Genomic DNA, 27,034 nt, shown 5'->3' on the forward strand with positions numbered 1-27,034 from the left:
AGGTTCTTCCTGACTCCAAGCTGGTGATTGACTGGGCAAAGAAAAAAGTCACAGTCGAAAATATCTTCCCCCAACCACTGCTGCAGGACATTCAAGAGGCAGAGCTTTCCTTTGACTGCTTAACCTTTTCACATGTGCTCAGGGAAGTGAATTTGAAGGCTGATGAACTTTCAAAAGAAGCCGTGGCACTTCCTATTGGCACTTTTGGTATATCGGGAACTGGTAGACAAGGTTAGAACAGGAATCTATGGATTTCCATTTCTAATAGCACTCATCCAGGTTGAGATCCTTTGGCACTAGCCTGGATCAGAATTTAAGGTCTCTGTTTATCAAGGTCTGATGATGAGGCAGAAATGCCTTCATGTATTATTTTGTTTAAGTTTCATCGAATTGATGTAACTTGTTTTTGTGACTCACTGAAGGGAGTCTCCCGTATGTTCTGTTTTGAACAGAATGCAAATCTTCTGTAGGGCCTCGGCCCTCAAGGCTGGAACAGTCCTCTACAGGACTGCAACATGTATATTCTCTTTCAGGAATATAAAGGCTTTTTTTCTCTTTGAATATATATATGTATATATATATATATATCAAATTTGTTGTTTCTTTGTCACCTAAAACAAGGAAATATTATTGTTTTAGAAATGTGTATTGGTAACAAAAATGATACTTTCAAAACTATAGGAAACAACAAAGCAACATATGCTCGACAAGCAACAAGGAAGCTGCAAAACAATAATGCTCAACAAGTTTCCCAGTAGAAGAATAAATCAGAAAATATTTATTAAAGATGAAACTGTCACCTGATAAGCTTCATGGACATCTGTTACAATCGGTAAGTCAAAAGTGGTCTTAACCCTTTCCAATATCTGCATAGACAAATATTAATTTACAGATCAATAAATTTAGAAACCAACCTTCACTTGACAATTAACTACGCACTGACAGTCCTGACATATATAAGATAACATGTGTGCTAGCTATAGAATAAATTTTACTAAATATGAAAGTGGGATACATGAGTTCGGGAGATCATGGACACTGGAAAAGTATAGCTTCATTGCATGTCATGGGTTTATGTTTGATTGGATGTTCTAGGATGAGGATTATACCTCACTTATCCTTCAAAAGATAAAAATAATTCTTAGCTACTTGATTCCATAAGTCCAAGGTAATGGACAGCAGATCCTTTGTGCTTGGCTATTTGTTGTTATGTTTCCAATCTTTGGAGATAACACATTATGTTATTGTTGCTACCAGAAGATATTTTGCATTAACATTACCATATGTTACCCCTCATATACCATGACAATTATTTCAGATTGAAGACCCTATCCATGCAGGTTGCATTAGGAGTATGTGTGCTTACATTGTTAATTTGATGCATTATCACCTTGACCTTGTTGGCATCATCATCTCTTGTTTGGGGGCTTTCATCTAGCGCATGTGGTGTTTGACGTGTTGAGAAATATGGAGGCTTATGAATTAGGGTAAATTTCTCTTCTATGATAATTGCTTGTGAATGTTGTTGGCTACTTATTGATGTTTATTGTGTTCTTTTCATCAAACAATTACCAAGCTTACAAAACATGAAGATCACAAGGAACAGAGAACACAAGATATAGGCTCCAAGTCAGGGCGAAAATCCCACAAAGGGAAAAACCCAGAAGAAATATCTTCTTATAGAATCAGATTAAAGTGAGAAATCCAAGACCCAAGACCATGACAAAATTCCAGACCTTCAAGAAACCAATTCAAGCCCTCTCAATCACAGAAGATAACACCAGATTTAACCACAGTAGCTCACAGAGTTGCGGGGGAGCGCTCCCCCCCCATGCTCCCGCTCCCAATCCACGCTCCGGGCGGGAGCAGCTCAGGAGCGGGTCGGGAGCGTGCTCCCGATAAAAAAATTTGCGCTCCCTGCCAATTTCAGGAGCAACAACGGGAGCGATCGCTCCCGAGCGTTAAATTTTCGCTCCGGGAGCGATTCGACCGATGCCGAGAGCGATTCGGGGGGAAAAAAGCCACGGACGCGAAAAAAATCTAATTAAAAAAAAAAATGAATGTTTTAAAAACTCAATGGGGCAAACAAAAATTTCGTTATCACTTGAATGAGAGCAAGAGCAAAGGAGCGAGGAGAAGCGAGGAGCAAGTGCCAAGGAGCAAGGAGCAAGCTTGCAAAGAGGTAAGTAACTTAGTAATTTAGTTAGTTTAGTTAGTTTAATTTAGTTAGGTAGTAATTTAGTTAGTTTAATTTAGTTTATTAACTATATTTAGTAAAAAAATCATGAATCTAAATTAAATTAAGTAATCTAAACAAATTAAATTAATTTGCATATTCAAAGGCCTACAAATATCAAACATCATGGACCTGGCTATATTTCTTGGCATTTTCCTCTTCTTTGTCCCTTTTATGGTTATTATGGTGCTGGAGAGTAGGAAACGGAAGGGCCAAAATGAAGACGGGGATGAAGAAGCTGGAGAAAGTGGATTTGATGAAAACCCCGGTGAGGAGGAGTTGGAGGAAGGTGAACATGACTCTCAAAAAACTAAACAAGACCAAACCCCATTGTGGAAATATGTTAACAGGCCTGAAGCAGGGAGAGGGGGTGGAACCACTAAATTTCATTGCCCCCATTGCAACAATGATTACACAGGTTCATACACCCGTGCCAGAAAACACCTCTGCAGGAAAAGGCCATGGGATGGAGACAAACAAATAGGAATCAAAACTTGTCCAGCGGTGTCAGCAGCGGATAGAGCCAAATACATAAGGGAAGAGGAGGAAGCCCAATACAAATCAAAAAAATCAAGGGGTTTCTTTGAACCAAGCTCACAATCACAAGCACAAAGAACTCCTTCAGCATCCTCCCAAGGCAGTGGATATGGAGGCACAGGGTCATCAGGTTTAAGGTGTAGAACTATATCAAATTTCCTTGATGAGGGGTGTAGGAATGATGTGGATTCAAAGGTTTACAAGTTTCTCTATGTATGTCGGATACCATTCAATGTTCTTCGCTCACCTTATTGGAACGAAATGGTTTCTGCCATAAATGATGCCCCTAAAGGATACAAGAGCCCTAGGTATGACAAGGCAAGAACCGTTGGACTTGATCATGAAAAAGCAAAAATATCACATTCTTTGAATAGAATGACAAGTTCTTGGACTGACCATGGGGTGTCCATTGTATCTGATGGATGGACAAATGTAAAAGGCAAGCCATTGATAAGTGTTCTTGCTGTGTCTGTTAGTGGTGCCATCTTTCTAACTGCACATGATTACTCAGACAAGTTCAAGACCGCCATCAACATTACAGAAGCATTACTTGAAACAATTGACCATATTGGGCCATACAATGTCATCCAAGTCATCACTGATAATGCTCCTAATTATAAGGCAGCGGGAGCAATTATTGAGGATAAATACCCCAACATATTTTGGCCTGGATGTTTGGTTCACACATTGAACCTTCTGATGCATGATGTTGTCAAGAACAAAAATGCACAATACAAATGGATTGGTGATTTGTACAAGAAAGGCAAACAAATGATAAAATTTATTACAAATCATAGCAATACCCATGGCCTTTTCCGCAGTCACTCGAGATTGGAGTTGTTGAAGATTGCGAAGACCAGATTTGGTAGCTATTACCTCACCTTCAAGCGCATGGTATCAAGTCCACATTGGCAGGTATTAAAGGAAAGGGCTACAAATGCAGCTGAAAGGCAAGGTTTTGAACTGGTGGAGGAGGCCGCTCTTGATGGTCAGTTTTGGACAAGTGTGAGGCAAGTATTAGATTTCACCAAGCCCATTTATCACATGATTCGGTTTGCAGATACAGACAAACCAGTGATTGGCGAGGTGTATGAGCAGATGGAATCATGGATACCATGTTGGGGCAAATAAAAGATATTGTTCATAATAGAGATCCCGACTTGTACAAACTAATTCATGATTGTGTGTGTGAACGATGGAATAGACTTAATCTTCCACTACATTGCTTAGCGTATATCCTTACGCCAAAATACTACTCTACATCTTGGTTGGGCCAACCTGCACCAGGGGGTGGGATTAGGACCAAACCCCATTTAGATGCAGAGGTAACTAGTGGATATTTGCAAGCATTAGAAAAGTTGATACCTGACAGGGAGGAATGTGCAGCTGTGCGCCTTGAAATAGACAAATACTTCAGTGGCACTAGTTTGTTTGTTACCTTCCATGCAATGGAAGACAGAGACAGATTTGATGCTCTCACATCGTGGGAAACATATGGCGGCCATGGACTTTTGTCAAAATTGGCAAAAAAAGTTCTATCACAGGTTGTGAATACTTCTTCTGCAGAGAGGTGTTGGAGCACCTACAGCTTCATACACAATGTGAAAAGAAACAGACTCAATGAAAACCGAGCAAAAAGCTTGGTTTATGTGCACTACAACTTGAGGTTGTTGAGTCATTACTGTGATCGGGCTTATGAGGATCCCACATATAAAATTTGGGACAATCACCCAGAGGATGACAATTTGGAGGATGGTATAGTGCATCTTGAAGAACTGGAAGAGGACCTTATAAGGAATGAAGATGAAGCAGCTGCAGCTGCAGTAGCCATGCCACCCCACCTCCACCATCCAGTAGCAGTGCTCGAGGTCCGAGTCTTGTTCCTTTGTTGTCGCCACCTCCATCTACACCCTCACGTGGAGGGCATGTGCCTTCTAGTTCTGGTCGTCGGTCTGCGCGGGAGACTCCTAGAAGACCACCATGACGTGCTTATACTCCTGGAGACTCTCGTGGCAAGGGCCACATGTAGATTTACAGTTTACTTGTCTTTTCTAGTTTCTATTAGTTTTCCTAACTGTTGAGTCTTGAGTCCTTGACTCTTGACTCTTGACTCTTTCATATCATAATGATATTTTTTGTAAACAATATATGACTGTGACAATGAAAATTGAAGTTTGAAGTTGGCAATTATAACTCATTGGTAATGATTGTGAATTATGAATATGATGCTTCGTGAAAGACTAAAGTTGTTTCATTTCATTTCATTATTCATGTTTCATTTTATAACATTTCATTTCATGTTAGAAGTTAGGACTTAGAAATATCTAAGATATTACTTCTTGTAATGGTTAAACTTAGCTTACAAGTACAACTTTGGTGATCAATGATGATAAATGTTATATATTGAATTTTCAATTTTGAAACCTTGAAGTTGAAACTTTAAGATTGAATTTGATGAATCATGATTCACGAGACTCAATATGTTGCAGTTGTAATATGTATTTTACTAACTTGTGGACATGGTTGATGAAGATTATAATTTCTAGATGATTGATGTGGTATGGTTCAATGATCAATCTATGTTTTTTTATGTTTTTTATATCTAATTCATCATTCTACATGTTTTTGTTGACATATATGTATCCAAAATTAAAAATATATATATTTTTAAAAAATCGCTCTCGGATTCGCTCCCAAACCGAGAGCTTCTGAAAATGGTCGCTCCTGCTCCCAAGTAACATTGGTAGCTCGCATTATGCTCAGCTAATCTCTACAGAAATTTTGCATCATCATAGATTCAGGAAGCTTGCACTTCTTCACAAAATAGCCTCTGAACTTTCACACCTTTCCACCGCAGAACTCATTAAAGAAAGAGCAACCGAATTCTGACCAAATTGGAGGATGTATGCCAATATATATAGTTGTTCCAACATGCGAAAAGACACATCCTTTCAATGAGTTGACTTGTCATCCAGGAGGGCCAACTTGACTTCTTGTTGGACTGAGGAGATTGGCGAAGTCCAACAAGCCCACCACCTTGCAAGACGCAATTGGGAGAGCGCAGGACTTGTGAGATGCTCTATCCAGGGCAAAAGAGTAGGTACCACCCAAACAGGGGTTCTAGCAGAGGGGGAGAGACACTAGGACTCCACCACCGACAACCAACCAAGGGCGTGGACAGATTGGATGAGGAGACCCAGAGAGACCTCCGGAGGAGGAAGATATGCTTCACTTGTCAGGAACTGTGGGCACCAGGCCATAGATGCACCGCGAGCAAGGCCCACTACATTGAAGTCTTCTCTGACAATGACCAGGAGGACGATGTAGAGTTGGAGGCAAGTGGAGATGATAGTGTGACACACATGGAGAGGGGACCACCACCACCACCACCACGGGGGGCCCTTTTCGCACCAGCAGGGGTACCCAAATTTTTGACATTGAGCATCAGAGGTATAGTGCAGGGACAGCGCATTTCAGTTTTGGTGGACAGTGGGGCCACCCACAACTTCATCGATGTACACAGATGGTGCAGAGGGGAGGGATCACAACCGAGGAGTTTAAGGGGTTCTTAGTCTTTGTGTCGGGGGACATGACCATGCAGTGTACATGATATGTTCTCGCTCTGACAATGACCATGGGGAACTATTCAATGACAGGTCATTTCTTCGTGGTGGATGTACCAGATACCAATGTGGTGATGGGTGTCCAGTGGCTCTATTCTCTTGGTCGAGTCACTACTAATTAAAGGAAATTGGAGATGGAGTTTACAGGGTTGGATGGCAACTTGGTTATTCTTAGGGGCATGCACTCTTAACCCCATAGACAGTCTCAGCACAAAGGATGGAGGCTAACCTAAGCCACGGTGATATTGAGTGGGTGGTGGAGTTGAGGATTTCTGAGGCTAGGGGTTAGCCCAAGCCACCACAACCTAACATACATACCACTCTGGACAGGTACCCGGTAGTGTTTGGGGACATACCACCAGGACAGCCACCTGACTGGGGGTTTGAACGCACAATTGAGATGGAGCCGGGGGTACAGGTCGTTATTACCAAACCCTACAGACATCCCAAGGCTTACAGGGATGAGATTGTGAGCCATTCATTAGTTGTTGGCACTTGTGCATATTAGGCCTAGCTCTAGCCCCTTCACTTCATCAGTTTCCCTGGTGAAGAAGAAAGATGGGACATTGCGTATATGCATAGACTATCAGGCACTCAATAAGAAGACCCTGAAGCACTGCTACCCCATTCCACGCATAGATGAGTTGATGGATGAGCTGAGAGGAGCCAAGTTCTTCTCCAAGATAAACTTGTGTTTGGGGTACCACTAGTCCCCAAGACAGCCTTCAGATGCCACTATGGGCACTTCGAGTTCCTGGTTAGCCCGAAACACCTGCCACCTTTCAGTCCCGCATGAACCATGTGTTCCATGGGCAGTTGCAGAGATTTGTGTTGGTGTTCTTCAATGACATTTTGATTTATAGCCGGACTTGAGAGGAGCACTTGCAGCACTTGGAGGTGGTGTTGCGCACTTTAGCAGTAGTTCTATGCCAAGTTGTCCAAGTGTGAGTTCGGATTGATAGAGATGCTCTATCTAGGGCATATTATTGGGGAGGATGGTGTGAGAGTGCACGAGGAGAAGATTAGGGCCATCCAAGACTGGCCAGTGCCCTAGAATGTGACAGAGTTGAGGGGTTTTGTGGGTATATGCACTTACTACAGGAAGTTCGTGAAGGGCTTCTCACAGTTGGCAGCTCCCCTCATGGATTTGACCAAGAAGCGGGCATTCGAGTGGACCGATGGAGCACAGGAGGCTTTTCAGAGCCTCAAACAGGTAATGAGCAGCTGCTCGGTGTTGGCATTTCCAGATTTCATGCAGCGATTTGTGCTTAAGTGCAATGCATCAAGGGAGGGAGTAGGAGCGGTCCTGATGCAGGGGGCACCGGATAGCTTTTGAGAGTCAGAAGCTACTTCCCCGTGAGCATCTATACTCCATATACGACAAAGGGATGCTAGCCATCATGGATGCGCTGGCCAAGTTCAGACAATACCTGGTGGGCAACAGGTTCTGGGTGAAAACAGATCATAATAGCCTCATATTCATTTTGGAGTAGAAGCAGTTGCAGGAGAGGCAACAAAAGTGGGTGAGCAAGATTCAAGCATATGACTTTGACATTGAGTATGTCAAGGGTCGGCACAACGTGGTAGTGGATGCTCTGTCTAGGAGGCCAGCCACTATTTCGCTGATGAGCATGGCACCGAACTGGAAGGTGCAGTTGCTAGTGGAGTATTCCAAGGACCGATTTGCATTTGAGGTCCTGCATGGTACTGTTACGGATGACCGGTACAGGGTGATGGACGAGGTGATCTACTACAGGGACCGGATCTATTTAGTGCCCAACTCCCACTTGAGGGAGAAGATTATGCAAGCTACCCACGACTCACCATTAGTCGGGCATCATGGGTTCACCAAAACTTACAGGACTATCAGGGAGTGTTTTGCATGGAGAGGCCTTAAGGATGATATTCTGAAGCATGCCTGAGAGTGTGATACGTGCCAGAGGAACAATAGTGAGCAGGCACACCCTGCTGGATTGTTACAGCCTCTTCCTATCCCTGAGGGGAAATGGGAGAGTATTTTGAAGGATTTTATCATCGGGTTGCCTACAGTCCATGGAAAGGATTGCATCTACGTGGTGGTAGACAGGTTAACCAAATTTGCCCACTTCTTCGCTATTTCCTCTCGGTATTCGGCCTTACAGGTGGCTGAACTGTTTTTCAAGGAGGTATTTCGGCTTCATGGTCTTCCAAAGACCATTATTAGTGACCAAGACAGCAGGTTCATGGGGGGGTTCTGGCAAAAGCTATTCCAGCTGGTGGGTGTTGAGCTCACCCTGAGCACTAGTTCCCAGCCCCAGACTGATGGGCAGACGGAGATTGTAAACAAGTGGCTAGAGGGATATCTATGCAACTATGTGATGGGCTAGCAGCGTGCGTGGATACGGTGCTTGCATTTGGGCAAATACTGCTACAACACAACGTACCACATGTCCATAGGTATGCCCCCATTCCGAGCTTTATATGGTTATGATGCCTTGACTTTCGTTGATGTGATGTTTGGAGACAGCAAGGCCCCAAGGGCTAAGGATTGGATTCAAGAGAGCCAAGATATCCTACAGGTTGTCAAGGACAACCTACAGACTGTGCAAAACCATCAGAAGCCCTATGCTGACAAGTGTCAAGTAGAGAGACAATTTGAGGTTGGGGATCTGGTTTTCCTGAGACTTCAGTCGTACAAACAGTCCACGCTCAAGCAGAAGGGGGCCGAGAAGCTCAAGCCCCACTTTTATGGGTCGTAAAAGGTCACAAGGAGGGTTGGAGAGGTAGTGTATGAGTTGGAGCTATCCCCAGGGAGCCGAATTCACAATATTTTCTATGTGTCTTGCCTGAAAAAGGCGTTGGGGCAACAAGGGAAAACAACTTCAGAGTTACTGCCCATGGATGATGAGGGGCATCTAGTTTTGGAGCCTAAGGCCATTTTGGACACCTGCAAGAGGCATTTGCAAAACAGGGTCATCCGGGAATTTTCGATCAGATGGAGGAATCTGCCTTATGAGGATGCCACTTGGGAGGGAGAGCAGATACTCTAGCATCCATCCCTGCAGTTGCTTGAGGAAAAGCAAAGTTTTGGCGGGGAGGACTGTGATATTCCTACTTAGCAATATTGCTAAGGGGAAATATCCATTTTTGCCAATTTTGTCATATTTGGACTCTAACTTAGGAAAAGTGGGTTGCGAGACCCCACTTGACATTTTTGGAGCTAAGGCATGGGCCCAACATAAGAAAGAAGGGAAAATCGAATGGTTGGTGGTTGGTGGGGACCACACCAAAGAGGGAATACGCACCCCTCTTGGGAATACGCACCATTGGAGGGAAAAGATGGAGGAAATCGATGGGTGGGGCCCACATGGGCAAATTGGGGGCACAATGACAGAATAGGAGGAGGCACTCAATTTTGGGGATCTTTGATCATTTGAACACTAACCTTGACTAGCACACTTGAGCTGGAAGCCAAGTTTGCATGTGTTGTTGATCACAAGAGATTTTCAGGCAAGAATCTCACCCTTGCTTCGATGGGCTTCAAGTGCTAGCCCTACGAGGGAGTATTCATCATCTTCAGATCGGTCTGGGAGCCTTGCAGCGTTTTTTTGGAGCAGGTTCAGCAGAGACTGCATGAGCCGGCACAGTTCTACTTCGTGCCACACGTGGGTCACGAGGAGGAGGAATTTGGAGTTGAGATTTGTGTGGGAATTCCTTGAGGGAGTTTGTTGAATGTCTCAGCCATTTTGGGGGCATTTAGCAGCATCATTTACAGGTGGGTCAAAATACCCAGCAGCTGAAGGAGCTAGGGGAAATTGGTCCGAAATTCCGAGGTCAACATTTGGCCAATTCCTTTGTGGGTTTTTGTGGGTTATTGGAGGGGATCCCGGGGTTAATTTCCCCGAATTTTCTAAGCACCAGAGGAGGTCCTAGCAGCCATTATCTGCAGCCAGCAGTGCAGTTTTCAGAGGGACAGCATAGAGCTTTGTTGGGGACAGCTACACTTGTGTCCGAGCCGCTGATTACATCCCCTGGGCATTGTTAGCTTGCTTTGGGCAAGCTCAGGTGCATGCATTCTGATCTTATCTTGTACCCAGCATTTATATTAATAAAATGGCTCAGCTCAGCACAGATTATGGCATTTTCTGGGTGTTTAATGTGGTGTGAATTTGTGTGTTTTTGCTATGTTTGCTTTGTTTATCATTGTAAATTTCCTTTAGAATATTACAAACACAAATGACCCTGAAATTTACATGTAGCCAATATAGACTAGCCTAGTTTCAAAGTAAATCCATTCATTAATAAAATTCGTTTTTATGAAAATAAATTATCTGCTCTGCAATGATTGAGCCACAGGATTGGATGTCATATCAATCTATCCTGTCTAAATTTAAAGCTTTCAGCGTTGTCATAAACTGAATTCATAAATATCACGAGATATATGAGCTCAGATGGAGCCAAATAATTGGCAATGCATTAGAAAGCAAAAGAATATCTTTGACTCTGGTGGTGGTCAGGAGTCAGGAATATAACACTACTAATCCAACCTTCATAGAAAGTAAACTTTATACAGAAATTTTCACACTAAATATATTTCATTTTCGCCAGTTCCTCTAGAATACAAATTTCTAAACAAGGCAGTTTTCTTATGCATATCCTAACTTTCATATCCAATATAACTCACAATAAAGAGAGGATAAACTATGTTACCTTCAAACCTTCTTCTAGCCCAGGGCCACGGAATGACTTTGCTGAAGTTCGATTGGCTTTGTCAAAGCTCGACTTGAAAACTAATTGCAATCCAAGCCTGACAGAACAATGTGTTACTTCACATGCAAAATGTTCTTTCTCCAAAAACAAAAGATGTTGTCTAATGCACCAAATAATTACTTTTCTGCTACAGATTTAATCTGTCTTGCCATTTTGAGGATGTGCTCCTCTGATTCTATTACATTGGGCCCCGCAAGCAAAAAGAAGGGTTCTGCTTCCTGTCAACAATTAGTTAAAAAACATTTAGAAATGATCTTGACAACCATCAATCATTTGCTCAAATTCAGTTAATTGTTAAAATTCTAATCAGCCAACCTACTCAGTAAGAAGTCGAGAAACCAAAATCCTGGGCTTCCACATTTTTTTTGAGCATTACATTTGTGATTGTTATTCTAAGAATTAATTGAAAGTGGGCATATTCATTACCCGTGACTTAGAGCTCCTCATAACTGGTCCCATGCTTAACACTCTTTGAATCATCCACATTATAACATGTTTTTATATTTGATATATAGGTTTTGACATTAGGTTATGGCATTAACTCATGCAGTACCGTGAAATTAGGATCAGGTATTGGAAAACAATTTAGGGCCAATCCCAAAATCATGCATGCTTTGTGATGTGATGATGTGAGTAAGTTTATTTTTAGAAAAACGCTTTTTTTTAGAAAAACGCTTTTCTTTTAGAAAAACGCTTCATGATTATGTGTCAGAAATTTTCATACCGATATTTCAAACCACACTCAGGTTCATCATCACGACATAATGCAATGTGAGAAAGATAGCATAATGGCTTGTGTATAAATATTGATTGATTAAAATTGAACAAACTATTTTATTAGGTAAGCCTTTCTGTCAATACATGAAGTAATTTAATATGTTAAAAGAGGTCTAAGTCTAAGAACTTAGGAAAAGAGATAATAAAATTTCAAACAGTTGTGAAAAGTAAGTCCAGTGAAAAATTAAAAACAAACATATAAACTAATATATAAAACTGGGAGACTACATGATTTAAACTTAGGGAAACTAAATTAATGGCTGAGTGTCTCAACGACTTCAAACAGCAGTGAAAGGGTATGCCTAGCAGACTCGAGCAGGGCATGGTTGGTGGTTAGAAGCAATAAAACATCCAGAATTTGTAGAGTGTTGATGGGAGTGCCAAACAGTGATGACTCATTCAGAAAAGTAGCTTGCAAGAAGACAAGCTAACAACTGACAAAGGGCTCGAGGAGTATTTGAAAGCAGAGATAAGCCCCGGAGAGGACATTGAAGTTATTTGGTGGACCACAAGCAGTAGGTTGAATGAATTCCTGCAGAATTTATCCAAGAAAAAATTCCATCATGTGGCCATGGAACATCAGACAAAGTGGGAAAAAAACCAGAAATGGTACAGCAGACAGTTGTGTTCACTCAAGCAGGCATAAATACTGATCAAATTGTTGATCATGGGGGCAGGAGATAGATGGCCATCAGCAAGCATTTCATAATTCTCTATGGCCAGCAGGAGGCAAGTTCCATGTTGGAGCAAAATACTTAGCTCTGCAATTGACAGATACGAACATATATATATTAAGAATTGAATGTTTGAATGATGCCTTACAATGGTGGAAGTCCCTGGCTTAAATACAGCCTAGGTGCCATTACATGAGGGGGCATGATCATACGAACATATATATATATATATATATATATATATATTAAGAATTGAATGTTTGAATGATGCCTTACAATGGTGGAATGCCTTGGCTTAAATACAGCCTAGGCGCCATTACATGAGGGGGCATGATCATACGAACATATATATACATATTAAGAATTGAATGTTTGAATGATGCCTTACAATGGTGGAAGTCCCTGGCTTAAATACAGCCTAGGTGCCATTACATGAGGGGGCATGATCATACGAACATATATATATATATATACATATATATTAAGAATTGAATGTTTGAATAATGCCTTACAATGGTGGAATGCCTTGGCTTAAATACAGCCTAGGTGCCATTACATGAGGGGGCATGATCATTGATCGTGCCCTTTAGTTTAGAAATTAAATTAAATTAATTTATACATAACATTGCCTTCCTCTTGAAAGAATGCTTTGTCCTCAAAGCATAGGTAATGAAGGATGTTGTTAACAGAATGCTTCAGTCTCCCAAGAGGCTTCTTCTTCAAGTAGGTCCTTCCACTTAATTAGGTATTCTTTTATTACTTGTGATCGCAACTTCTTTTCTCTAACAGTGATGACTCCTTCTAGTTCTAAAATGATCTTCCCATCGTCATTTAACGTCGAAAGTGTTGTTTGTGCTGCTTGGTGTTTGCCAAGTGCCTTTTTAAGGTAAGATACATGGAAGACGTTGTGAAAATGACTTTTATCAGGAAGGCTTAAGTTGTATGCTACTCGGTTGATCTTCTTGCTAATCTGGTACGGTCCATAAAACTTTGGTGCCAACTTGTCTTTCCCTTGTGTTTTAAGGACGATTGCTTGTAGGATTGAAGTTTAACAAATACCCATTCTCCAACTTCAAATTCTCTTTTTGTTATATTTTGGTTAGCTTGCTGCTTCATATGATTTCTTGCAATATTTAGATTTTTCTTTAGTGCTTGGAAGACTTTTTGGGTTTCTTCTAACTGATCTTTAACTGCTGAAAGTTTTGTCTCGATAATAGCAAGGTCCTTCCATTCAAGAAGTTCATAACCATACAAAGCTTGAAATGGGGTAATTTTCGCTTAAGTGTAGTAAGCGGAATTGTACCACCATTCGGCAAGGTGTAACCATTGAAACCACTTTTTTTGTTTGTCTGTTGCATAACAACGTAGGTAAGCTTCTAAACATTTATTGACAACCTCTGTTTGACAGTCTGTTTGAAGATGGTATGCTAAACTCATGTTGAGGTAGGTTCCTATAAGTTTGAAAAATTCCTTCGAGAAATTACCTTTGAATTTGGCATCTCTATCGCTAACAATGACTTTGGGAAACCCATGTAGCTTGTAGACATTTTTGAAAAATATCTCAACGATTTGTTTCCCTCATTGTTAATTTTAGATAACAATGGTATGTTCTATGCTTTAGCACAATTTACTTGAATGATCCTTATCATCCCAATGTCAATTACCAATTATATATTTAGTAGCAATCACATTAACTTAAACACATTGATAGTACATGCAGATAGAACATAAAAACATGTGCAGAAAACAAGCCAAGACAAGAGGACACAAGATATGGCAAATGTCAAGGACAAACCCCAATGTGGGGAAACCCTTTGATCAAATCTTCTTATTATTCTTCAATAGTTCAGTAGAGGGAGAGAGAGTACAAATATCAAATTAACTTGCCCAAAACAGTCCTGTCAAATCAATAGTCAACTGCATCCCTAACCAGAAAGTCAACGATGGTCAAAGAAGCCCCAAAATGTCCTCCAAGCAGCGCAGTCAACAGCAGAAGAATTCGGCCTTCCAAGAGGGTCAAAATCAGCCCAAAAACAGTTCGGTCAACCCATTCAAACACTACTATAATTTTTGCAGTCAAAGGATGAAGTCAACATTGAAGTCAAACCAGTCAAACTGTCCCAATCACCTCAAAAATTGTGCCAATCAATGCGGCCTTCAGAAAACAAAATTATGCCCACAAGAACGAAGTCAACGCAAGTCAAAGTCACCAAAGTCAACATTGTCCTGTTTCCTGAAAAATTTCGGCCTTCAAAACAATCCTGAAATATGTTCTCCTTTCACATGTGCAAAGTAGGGAAGCCTCCAAACTGTATGAACCAATGAAGAGAGGAGAGAGAGATATGAGATAAGATGAGTGATGTCCAAATGAGAGAGAGGTCGCTCCTATTTATACACTTCATTGAGGGTGAGGAGACACATCCATTGGGCTTCATGAGCCTACATTTGACTGAGACCAACCTTGACAATTTGTGCTTGAGAGAGAACAAATTCAAAATTCTATTTTTGCTTAACAGAATGAGATGATCTTTATATCAAAATTGGACCTCTCGAAAAGAGGAATCCAATGCAATAATCATCTCCATCATATGAGTTGTCCTAAAGAGGAATTTGGCCCTCGTTCCAATTTTAACACTCTCTCAACTAGGGAGAATTCCACCTACCAATCCATCTGTCATCATCATGCCAACTTGTCATCTTGTACAATCTCTGTCATCATTGCCCTGCTCTATTGAACCATGAAGTAATAATGAAGAAGTGATCGAGAGTGAGTCATAAGATCATACCACTCTCCATTGACAAAAGTCAATCCTTGATCCCAGATCAAGTTGTTGAACACCATGCATCCTAGTCATAGGGAGTACGGCAGTACACGATGCGTCCATCGGTAGTGCTATGGTCCCTAACCATCTTTTCCCAACTCATTGGCCAGATGAGAGGTACTTCCCATGAGTCCCAGACTCTATGGGTAGGATGTGTGCCGGGGCATCAACAGGAGAAGGTGAACCACTCATCCTGCTCATATGCCATAGGAGAAGGTGAACCACTCATCCTATGCATATGTCAATCATAGGGGAAGGTGAACCACTCACCCTACATGCATGTGTCCGGGTAGGGAAGGTGAACCACTCACCCTACACACATGTCAACCACAATGGGTATCAAAAGGAAAGATGAACCACTCACCCTATGGTCGCCCATAGCTCCTAGAAGTACCCCAAGCCCCTAGGAGCTCCCAGAGCTCTATGTTCAACTCATACAGGACCCTCATAGGAGGATCATTCCACGACTCCAAGTCTCTCTCGAAAGGTTAAGAATTTGACCTTCCAAAGGGATCGTAAGAATGTTTGCAACCTTCTCATCCGTCCTGATGTGCTAAAGTCTAACTGCTCCCCGTTGTACCATATCCCAGATAAAGTGGTACCTGATATCAATGTGCTTGGAGCAGTAGTGGAACACGGGATTCTCTGATACGTGAATCCCACTCTGGTTGTCGCAGAAAATCACGGTGGTATCTAGCACATGCTCAAATAGCTCACCGAAGAGCTTCCTCAACCAAACTGCTTCACAACTGGACATACTCGCAGCAATGTATTCGGCCTCAGCAGTGCTTAGTGCAACCAATTTCTGCTTCGTCCTCATCCAAGATATTGAAGCAAACCCCAGAGAGAAGCAGCATCCAAACATGCTCTTACGATCCACCACACTGCCATCCCAGTCAGCATCTGAATATCCAGGTAGCCTCAAATTCCCGGCAGTGTATGTCGGTCCATAGTGGATTGTGTCAGAGATATCTCAAGAGATTCTTAGCAGCAATCCAATAAATGTGATGAGGCTCAACCAAAAACTGACTCGACGTCTTCACAGCGAAGCATATGTCAGAATGAGAGTTGACCAAAAGTTGACGATACTCGGAAGTGTTCGCCAATCCGAGCCCATCAGCACTTCCACATAGCTTCTTAAAGTTGAGTTCCATCGGAGTAGTCACAGACTTGCAGTCCACCATCCCACATCTCTCAAGTAGCGTCACAATGTATTTCCCTTGAGAAAGGAAAATCTCATCTGGGTTTTGCCAGAACTCCAACCCTAGGACATAACACATTAGTCCTCGGTCCTTAATCTTGAATTCGGAAGCCAACTCCCTCTTGCATTGATGAATGAGAGAGTCATCACCTGTCAGAAAGAGATCATCCACATAAAGGACCAGAATGAGAGGTCTGTCCTTTTCAACCTTGAAGTATAGGTTCGGGTCAGCATCGCTCCTTGTAAATCCAAGCTTCATAAGGTAGCTAATGATCCTCTCATACCAAGCTCTAGGGGCTTGCTTCAACCCATAGAGGGCTTTCTTCGACCAGCATACATGTCTCATGATCTTAAACCTCGAACCCCTCGGGTTGTTCCACATAGACTTCGTCTTTAAGCGAATCATGCAAGAAGGCAGTTTTGACATCCATATGGTATAGGCTCCATCCTTGCAAAGCGACAAGGGCTATGATCGAACGGATAGTGGTATATCGGGCAACCGGTGCAAATATCTCATCATAGTCTACTCCTTCCTTTTAAGAGAAGCCTTGAGCTACAAATCTGGCCTTGAACTTTTTAGCACTCCCATCAGCTCCATGTTTGATCTTGTAGAGCCATTTTGAAGTGACCACGGACTTGTCCTTGAGTGTAGGAACCACATCCCATACATCATTCTTCATGATCGACTCAAAATCTTTGTTCATCGCATCCTTCCAAACTTGTTGCTTCACAACTTCTTCGAATGTGCGAGGCTCGGATTGTACAGTGGTACTCATGGCAGCTAAGTACCCTTAGTACCTATTCGGCTTCTTGCTTTCACAAAATGTCCCCCTCGATGCAATATGTTTCTCAGCATCTTCAAGAGTATCTTTGAGCCACAAAGGCCTTTTTCTTGAAGTAGAGGGCTCACTAGGAGGTAGGTCAATGGGATCCATCAGACCTTCAACATCGGGCATCGATTCATCAGACGGAGGTTCATCTTGCTTTTCTACATCAGCATCAGCATCATTATTGTCCTTCCTAGAGATAGGAAGATCTCGAATCTTTCTAAGAGTAGAATCTTCATCGAAAGTGACATCACAACTTAATTCCACTTCCCTTTGACCAGGCACATAGATTTTATATGCCTTCAAAGTTTCACTATAGCCCACAAACATTCCTTTCTTCCCTGATGCATCTAGTTTGTTTATTTTCTCTTTCGGCACATGAAAATATACGGGACAACCAAAAATTCTAAAATGAGAAACATCAGGTTTCTTACTAGTGAAAACATCTTCAAGTGTCTTGAAGTCCAAAGCTTGATGTGGGCATCTGTTTTGGACATACACAACGGCGTTGGCAGCTTCTCCCCATAAGAACTTCGGTAGACCTTGGTCATGAAGCATGGCATCGGTGGCTTCTATGATAATATGATTCTTCCTTTCGAAAACACCATTTTGTTCATGAGTATATGCGGTAGTGGTGTCCCTCTTAATGCCAACTTCTCTATAATAGTCCTTGAATTCATTTGACTCATATTCGGTCCCATTATTGGTCCTTAATATTTTAATCTTCTTCCCTATTTGATTCTCGACCAAGGCATTGAAAGAGCAAAACCATTTGAACACTTCATCCTTCTTCTTTAAGAAATAGATCCATGTTTTGTGAGAGAAGTCATCCACAAAAATAACATAGTACAAATATCCACCCAAAGATGTCACAGGCAACATACTTGATAGATCATAATGGACCAATTAAAGAATATCAGTGGTTTGAGTTTCACTTGAGGGGAATCATCCCCTTGTATGTTTTCTAGCTTCACATCTCTGACAAACACCTTCACAATTTAAGTTGAATTAGGACATACCTATGAGCATCTTCCTTACATCAATTAAGGCTTTGAAATGAAAGTGAACAAATCTTCGGTGCCATAATTCGGATTGAAGAGAAGTATCACAAGTCATTGCTCCCAATGGACTTCCTCCAACCTGATAGAGACCTTCAACCCTAAATCCAAGAGTGAATGCATCTCTTGGGTTCCTTTGCCAAACACGAACCTTCCCATCAATGAATGTCACCTTGAAACCTTTATCTTCCATCGCAGAAATAGAGACCAAGTTCTTTTTCAGATCAGGTACATATAGCACTTCTTGCAAATGAAGAGTTTGACCTTGATTTAAGTGAAGAGTAACAGTCCCAATTCCTTTCATGGGATAAGTGGCATTATCCCCAAGTATAATCTCCATATTTGTCTTCTTTTCAACCAAGTTTGAGAGAGCTTCTTTGTACCCAGTGAAGTGCCTTGAGGCACCACTATCAATCAACCAATGATCCAATGTATTCAGAGAGAGGCGATGGTGAGGACAAAAATAAGATAAAATTATTTTTGCTTTACAACATTAACTTCTTCATACCTGGAGTTTCTCGATTTCTAGAGAGGATGACCATTTCCATTTCGAGCAACGGGAGCATTCCTCTTTCCTTTGTTATTGAACTTATTGTTTCTTTGATTGCCATTAGCTTTGAAGTTGTTGTTATTCTTGTCATCATCTCTTTGAGTATCCTTCTTGTGAGGACATTCTTTAGCAAAGTGGCCAAACCTATTACAATTGAAGCATCTTCCTTTTCTTCCTCCTTTGTATCCCAGCTTGAACCCTTGTCCTTCATTCCTTGGACCAGCATTGTTCTTCCTCTTAGAATGAGCAGAGAAGGCGATAGGATTGTTTCCATTTGAGGGCTTGTCTCTTTCCATCATCTTTATTTCTTCTTGAGTGCATCTAGCCAACAGTTCATCAAATCTCGGAATCCTGTCATTGTTGAGGATGGTAGTGTTAAATGCATCCCATTTTCTTGTAAGGCCTCCAAGTGCAATAAGAGTGAGCTCCTTGTCACCAATGACTTCTCCAACAAATAGGAGATCGTTATTTATCTCAATAATCCTCATAAAGTAGGATTGGATGGATTCTCCTCTATCCATCTTGATGTCTTTCAACTTGTTCTTGAGAAAGAGAACTTGATTTGCATTATTTACTTTGAAGTTTGAACAGCCCAACCAGCTTGTCATACATCTCCTTGGATGTTTCCAAATCAAAAATATAGGCAACCAAGGCTTATGAATAGAATCAACAATGATTTTCTTAGCTTTCACCTCACCTTTCTTGCACTTTGTTTGTGCAGCTACATATGCATTTGAAGGAGGCTCCACTACTCTTCCTTTGACATAGTTTATAGCATCATTTTCTTCTAATGTCAAATCTAGAGACATCTTCCATGCATGATAGTCAGATTTGTCCTTAACCTTGTCCTCAGATTTGAAGTAAGATGTAGTCGTCATTGGGACTAGTTCCAAGTCCTTGTCTAACTGCTTCCCTTAGTGATTGCTTTGCTTCACTCTTGCTTGGGCTTTGTCTTCACCTAAGCTCTGATACCATGTTAATTTTAGATAACAATGGTATGTTTTATGCTTTAGCACAATTTACTTGAATGATCCTTATCAACCCAATGAAATTTCCAATTATATATTCAATAGCAATCACATTAACTTAAACACATTGATAGTAAATATAGATAGAACATAAAAACATGTGCATAAGACAAGCCAAGACAAGAGGACACAAGATATGGCGGATGCTAAGGACAAACCCCAATGTGGGGAAACCCTTTGATCAAATCTTCTTATTATTCTTCAATAGTTCAGGAGAGAGAGAATACAAATATCAAATTAACTTGCCCAAAACAGTCCTATCAAATCAACAGTCAACTGCAACCCTAACCAGAAAGTCAACGGTGGTCAAAGCAACTCCAAAATGTCCTCCAAGCAGCTCAGTCAATAGCAGAAGAATTCGGCCTTCCAAGAGGGTCAAAGTCAGCCCAAAAACAGTTCGGTCAACCCATTCAAACACAGTTGTAATTTCTGCAGTCAAAGGCTAAAGTCAACATTGAAGTCAAACCAGTGAAATTGTCCCAATCACCTTGAAAATCGTGACAATCAATGCGGACTTTAGAAAACAAAATTCTGCCCACAAGAACAAAGTCAAGGCAAGTCAAAGTCACCCAAGTCAATGTTAGTCAATGCTGCCCTGTTTCTTGAAATTTTAGATCTTCAAAACAGTGCTAAAATCTGCCTTCCTTTCACACATGCAAAGTAGGGAAGCCTCCAAGTTGTACAAACCAATCAAGAGAGGAGAGAGAGACATGAGATAAGATGAGTGATGCCCAAATGAGAGAGAGGTCAGTCCTATTTATACACTTCGTTGAGTGCGAAGAGACACATCCATTGGGCTTCATGAGCCTACATTTGACTGAGATTGGCCTTGACAATTTGTGCATGAGAGATAATAAATTCAAAATTCCATTTCTGCTTGTCAGAATGAGATGATATTTATATCAAAATTGGACCTCTCAAAAATGGGAATCCATTGCAATAATCATCTCCATTGTATGAGTTGTCCTAAGGTGGAATTTGGCCATAGTTGCCAATTTTAACACTCGTTCAATTTAACCTCATTCATTGATTTGACATGATGCTTGATGGTTCATATATATGTTTTGGCTTAAGGATTGGTTGAATTCAGTGATAACAAATTAGAGTTTTGACTTGATAACTAATTATTTGCCTTGAAGACAAGGCTAGGTGGGCACAGTGACTAATATTGGTATTCAATAGTGATTATGTATTGGCATCATTGGCTTTGACACATTGGTTGAAGTATAAACAGTTGTGATTTAGTATGCAGTAATCTCACAATTAATGGATAGAACTTATACGACTTGTTTCTGATGTATGCATTCATATTTAGTGATAGAAATGATTCATGCTATGATCATAAGGATGGCTTGATAAAGTTTGATTGGATAGTGCTTGGTAAATAAAAGGTTGTTGTAACTCGGTATTTGGGTGTGAGCTCTACCTGATACTTGGTCCAAAGAGTTTGTCATAGGGATATTGGCAAAAACTTCTATGATTTTGATACTAGTTTTGATCTAGCATCTAAAGCTTGATAAAGCTGACTTGGTCAATTTGATTGCACAGTATTAATGTTTGTAAGGCAGAGCATATTGGTTTGGTCAAGTGTTATGTTTGCATAAAGCATTGTATGAAGTTGTAATGTCCCTTCTTAGAATAATTTCCATGAATTTACTTTCACAATTATGGCAATTTTCTTTATTATGGGACCCACGTAATTTTGGGCTACGACTTAGGAGATGGAGGCCGAAAAACTTTTTGTTTGTGGGATGTGGGGGCAACACCCACATGAAGTACGCATTTCCTTAGAGGGAAATTTGATTTGCTAAGGTAGTAGGTCGAAATGCTTGATGGAGGAGCCCACATGGGAAGGCAGCTCAAAAATTATAAATAGAAGGGGCCTAGCAGCTATTGGGGTCTTTTTCCAATCACATATTTCTCTTATTGCTCGAGCTGCTTAGCCGGATCACAGTGTTGTTCAGCACAGAGCCTTCCAAGGGGAGAGTTCACCCTTCTTTAGGTGGATTACGAGTGCCACCCTAGGGAGGTAAGATTGTACCAATTTGGAGGCGAGATTGGAGGAGCTCAAGGTACATCATGCAGCCTTTCTCTCAGTCATCTTTGTACTCCAGGAGGATGCAGTAAGGGACCACATACCGCCCATTTCAGCTATCTTCCGAGAGGCATTTGCCAGGAGAAATTTTGCATAGTTGCTCCAAGGGAAAGACAAGCTAGTTGAGGAGTTTGGGGGTCGGAGATTGTTGCATTGAGGCAGAATGAATTTTACTCACTCAGGACCTGTGCAGGAGCCAAACTCTGGGCACACGTGGCAGATTGGGGGAAGAGTTTGAGAGCTAGATTTTGCCGGGAGAATTGAGGAGATCATTTGGAAGGTGAAACTCAACATTTTTGGAGTGATTGGAGGTTGTTATAGAGGGATTGTAGACCAGGCCGTATTTTCCAGCCAGTTGATGAGGACATGGTAATTAGGGCCAATGTTCGGAGGCCAGAACTAGGCCAAACCCTTTGTGGATTTTAGTGGGTTATTTGAGAGGAGTTTGGGGCTAATTTTGCATAATTTTCTTGGTTAATTTTAATTAGGATGCCTAATCTAGATGAAGACCTTCTCCTCAATTGTTTTGAAACTATTCTTAAACAAAGTTGTAGAAAGAACTATTGGGGAAGGAGGTTAAGGCCTCATTAACAATACCTCCCCAAGAGTTCGAACGTCCCAAGTGCCTTTGTTCCTACAAGGGATTTCCAACAAAAAAACTGGAAGGTCACCTATTTTAACCGATGAGTAAGGGTCCAACCTCTCAAATTAGATGAAGAAGGTGGCCCTAAAACTTTCTGTACAACCAAGTTGTAAATTTTAGGATGCAAGCCTATGACTAAGATGAGATGAAATGCAAGTGCAAGATACAATTAGATTGCTTCAATGAGATTACACATAGGACAGTATGCTTCAATATCAAGATCAAATATAACCAAGATTATTTAATAGCACTTAGAGCACAAGAATTATAAACTTTCATGAGAGAAATGAAGCACTTAAAAATTCCCTCCATGAAACAATAAAGATGATAATGAGATGACAAGTTAGATCTTAAAAACAATACTCAAAATGCCTTTAGATATAGAGTGCCTATTATGTGAAAATTTCTGACTCTAACACATCAGAAATCCCTACTGCATTATCTGCTTTATTATCTCCTACTTGTTCTTTCAATTAACAAGTTATTTATCAATATAAATACCGAAATAAACACAAATGCAGCCTTCACACATATACAGATCAGCAACTGAAACAAACTGACACAACACAAGGGACACCGTTATTTCTGGACAATCGTCCCCGGAAAAACCCAATGCGGGAAAACCAGTGCAATAGATATGAGGGTTTTATTATTATGCAGTTTCTAAATACAACTAAGGTGCCAAAAATGGCTCACCCCTCAAAGATTTTCCTTGGCAAAAGTACCTCTCCTCGAAGACAAACTGGATGATTGATCCCACAGCAACTTCGACAATTCCTTAGCTAGACAACAAAAGCTGCTCCAAGCTTCTCTCTAGAACTATCTACGTCACCTTCTTTTGCTCTGCGTCTGCCTCTCAGCTCTCACTCTGCCCCATGAAAATTCCTTAACGCTAACCCCTCTACCCAGCGACAGCTTTGCGGCCCTCTACGCAGCCTCTGCTGCCTCTGCGTCAACCTCTTGGCCCTCTGCGTCTTCTGCGCTAGCCTCCCCGGCCTCTGCGCCAGTCCTGGCTACCTCTGCATCAGCCTTCCTAGGCTTTGTGCTCTCTCCGGCACTTTCTCTACCTCTCTGATATGTATTCTCAGCCTTCTGTCGAACTTCCCCTCGCTGCAACAGATCACTAACTCAATTTCTCAGCAAACCCTGCCCCAGAAAATCGAATTCTTGATCAACTTGGTGTATCTCCAACTGACCCTCAAGCCTCCTCTTATACTTTTCCTGTTGACGATTCAACAGCCGAGATTAAGTCCCTAATCAACAGCTAAGATTAGATTTGGCTTGATCCTCGTCATTTAGAACTTTCTCACCCATTTTATATTAATACACATTAATATTTTAATTTTCCTAAGTTTAGACTTAGGAACCCCATTAAAAATATTAATTATTTTAATATCTCTCCATCCGGGTGGAATTTCCTAAAACGATTTCTGGGTCTTGGAGATCTCATGTGCCTTAGCCTCTCCACCAATTTTCATGGCTAGAGCACATCCAATGCTACCAAAAATCAACACTCCCTATTAGCGAGGAATGTGCTCTAGCAATGCTTCACCATGGAAACATCACACTGATCCTTTGCACCAATACCTGTGTTGATGCTTGGCCTGCTGCCCTACATCCACTACATTGTTGCTTCTTGTACTGCTGCTCATGGCACTGCCACTGCCACTGCTACATCTGTACTACAGCTCCCTCTCAATATGCTGCCCAAATGCCCCTAGCACTACCACTGCTAACTACTGCACTGCAACTCAGTTACCGAGAAATAGGTAACTGACTTCCCCCAAATACTAACTTCCTAGTCAGTCTGGAAGCCTCGCGATGCTGAAGTTGCCTCTGTTGCTAACTCGTGCTCCCTCTACTACCACTACGTTGCTGCAAACACCTTTGTGCCTCCACTGCATTGCCTCAGATTTCTGCACTGAAACACTGCCTTGCTGCTCCACTACACTTTGCTCCACCCAACACTTGTCATCATGCTACTGTCGTTAAGGGCTCCCGTAGTCGGATGTGATCCAAGAGTTTGGGTACCTCAAGGATCCTGCCCCTAGTATGTAGTCCTCCTGACTACAACTCGATGTCTCCCCACCTCTTCTCTAGAGGTGCATGAGCACTCATGGCACAATCATCATCAGTCTCGACCTCTTTCTCTGCCTTAGCTGGAGCTGCCTTTGAATCGGAAGCCTCTCCCTTGTTTTTCTTCCTAGGACACTGGGATGCATAATGTCCCAGCTCCCCACAATGGAAGCACCTAAACTTGGAGATGCCCTTCTTCCTCTTCCCTTGTTGTCTCGCAGATGCTAGAGGCGCATCCTCCTCCTCCTCTTTCTTGACTCGAGCTCCCTTACCACTACTCCCCGCCTTGGACACCCTCCTGATCTCTTCCTATCGAAGAGTTTCCCACATTTCTTCCCATCCGGGAAGAGTAGCCCTGCCCAAAATACTTTGGACAAATGTCTCCTACTCCTCGGAGACTGCATTCAGGGCAGTCCTGACCAATGTTGCACGAAGCGGGGACGAAGTGAGGACGTTTTTTGGAAGCAAGGACGCGGAAGCGTCATTTTCCAAAAATCTAGGAAGCGAAGCGTCTGTGGAAGCGTCTACTATATATATATATATATATATATATATTTCCATTTATACTCAAAACAAACGTCCCAAATACCAAATTAGTTGTAGAAGACATGAAAACATGCATATTTTTGCATAAATCAAGATAAATATAGCATCCATTATAGATTAATAATTAATTATTCGAGCATCAACCATTTAGATGCATCAACCATCTAGAATCTAGATTCTTCTCCTCTTGTCTAGCCTTTGCCTCTACCTTGATTGTCTAGGGATATTAGTCAACATTGCCCAATTTTGATCAAACTACCTAATGCAAGACTTAAAATATGGTAGAAAAAGCTTAACATGCTTGATTGATGATTTTGACTTGATTGAAAGGTAATTTTTTGCTAAGGGTGTGCCACGTGACAAAGGAGTTCAACAATTAACACCACCAACACTAGGGTACATATAGGGCTTGGTACTCTTGATTAAATGCTAATCGCATGCCTTCATACTTGATATAATCTAATGAAATGCCACAATCCCATTGATCCTGAGTTCCTGAAAACTGTTAAGTCTGCTAAATTTTGAATAGGATATGAAATTATATTTTCTCCATATGAAGTCCAATGAGGCTGGAACCACTCTCAAACATCCTAAGCCATTTCATGGTAATGTTAAAAATTTAAGTAAAAGGATGAAAATGAAAAATAAAGGAGAATGTCACTTTTACTTTAAGAATTTAACATTACCATGAGGGAGCATCTGCTATATTTATATTTTTTTTTGCCTTCATTCCTCACCCTAACCCAAGGTGGACCCACCCCCCAACAAGCAAACTCACCTAGAAAAAAAAAAAACGATTTTCTAAATAGCCCGGCGTTTTTCCGGAAGCGTACGCTTCACCGTACGAAGCGCGCTTCGGAGGAAAGCTTCGGAAATTTCCAGGAAGCGTCGAAAACAGGAGGAAGCGCGCTTCCGAATTTTGGAATCGCGCTTCCGGGGACGCTTCCTGGACGCATCCGCACGGGACGCGCTTCGGGCCTTAGAACTGGGGCGGGGGGGGACACTTCCTACAACATTGGTCTTGACCATAAACTCTGGATCTGGTGTAGACCCCATGGAAGTAAGCTGGTCGCGAATCTCCTGCAACCTGAGAAGGAATGGATCTATATGACCTCTCCCTTATGCATCTGATATGACCTCAGTTGATTCTCCAATAGCATCTTCCGCTACACGGAAGAGCCCTGGTATAAGGTGGTCAAGGTGTCCCACATCTCCTTTGTTGTGTTCTTCTTAGCAATATGTGGTATGACATGACCTTTGACCCTGTCTAGGATCATGCACTTAGCCCTCGCCATTGCATCCTCATACTTCTCATTCTCAGTTGTGTCAACTGGGATAGCCACGGTTTTCAAGGCATAATACTTGATGCGATGTCGATCCAGGATTGTCGGGATCCTAGCCTTCCAGATGACAAAGTTGGAAGCACCGTCCAACCTGTCCTGATCCCTTAGTCTGTTCACTGCCATTCCAGCTCCTCTTTTGGACTCCCTCTAAGTCTCGACCCCCCTCTTGGAAATCTCCCTCTAAGTCCTGAATTCCCTTCTGGAAATCCTTTGGCCAACTGATGAACCGCTCCTCTCCAATCTTCCTTG

General features: G+C 41.7%; 1 protein-coding gene across 3 annotated transcripts in view; it reads right to left on the reverse strand.

Moving 5' to 3' along the window:
* Positions 1 to 27,034, reverse strand: part of LOC149238917 (2-dehydro-3-deoxyphosphooctonate aldolase 1-like) — a 459,022-nt gene that overhangs the window by 412,369 nt on the left and 19,619 nt on the right. For all 3 annotated transcript variants that reach the window (XM_089373239.1, XM_089373240.1, XM_089373238.1), the window contains exons 2-4: positions 11,266 to 11,363; positions 11,086 to 11,182; positions 801 to 866 (exon numbers count right to left, since the gene is read on the reverse strand). In XM_089373239.1, coding sequence (XP_089229365.1) covers positions 801 to 866; positions 11,086 to 11,182; positions 11,266 to 11,363 — 261 coding nt within the window. The remainder of the gene's footprint in view (positions 1 to 800; positions 867 to 11,085; positions 11,183 to 11,265; positions 11,364 to 27,034) is intronic.

This window comes from Pinus tabuliformis, chromosome 8, assembly GCF_031772625.1.
Source record: "Pinus tabuliformis cultivar Carrire ecotype Pingquan chromosome 8, CPIR1, whole genome shotgun sequence".
In the NCBI taxonomy this organism is placed as follows: domain Eukaryota; kingdom Viridiplantae; phylum Streptophyta; class Pinopsida; order Pinales; family Pinaceae; genus Pinus; species Pinus tabuliformis.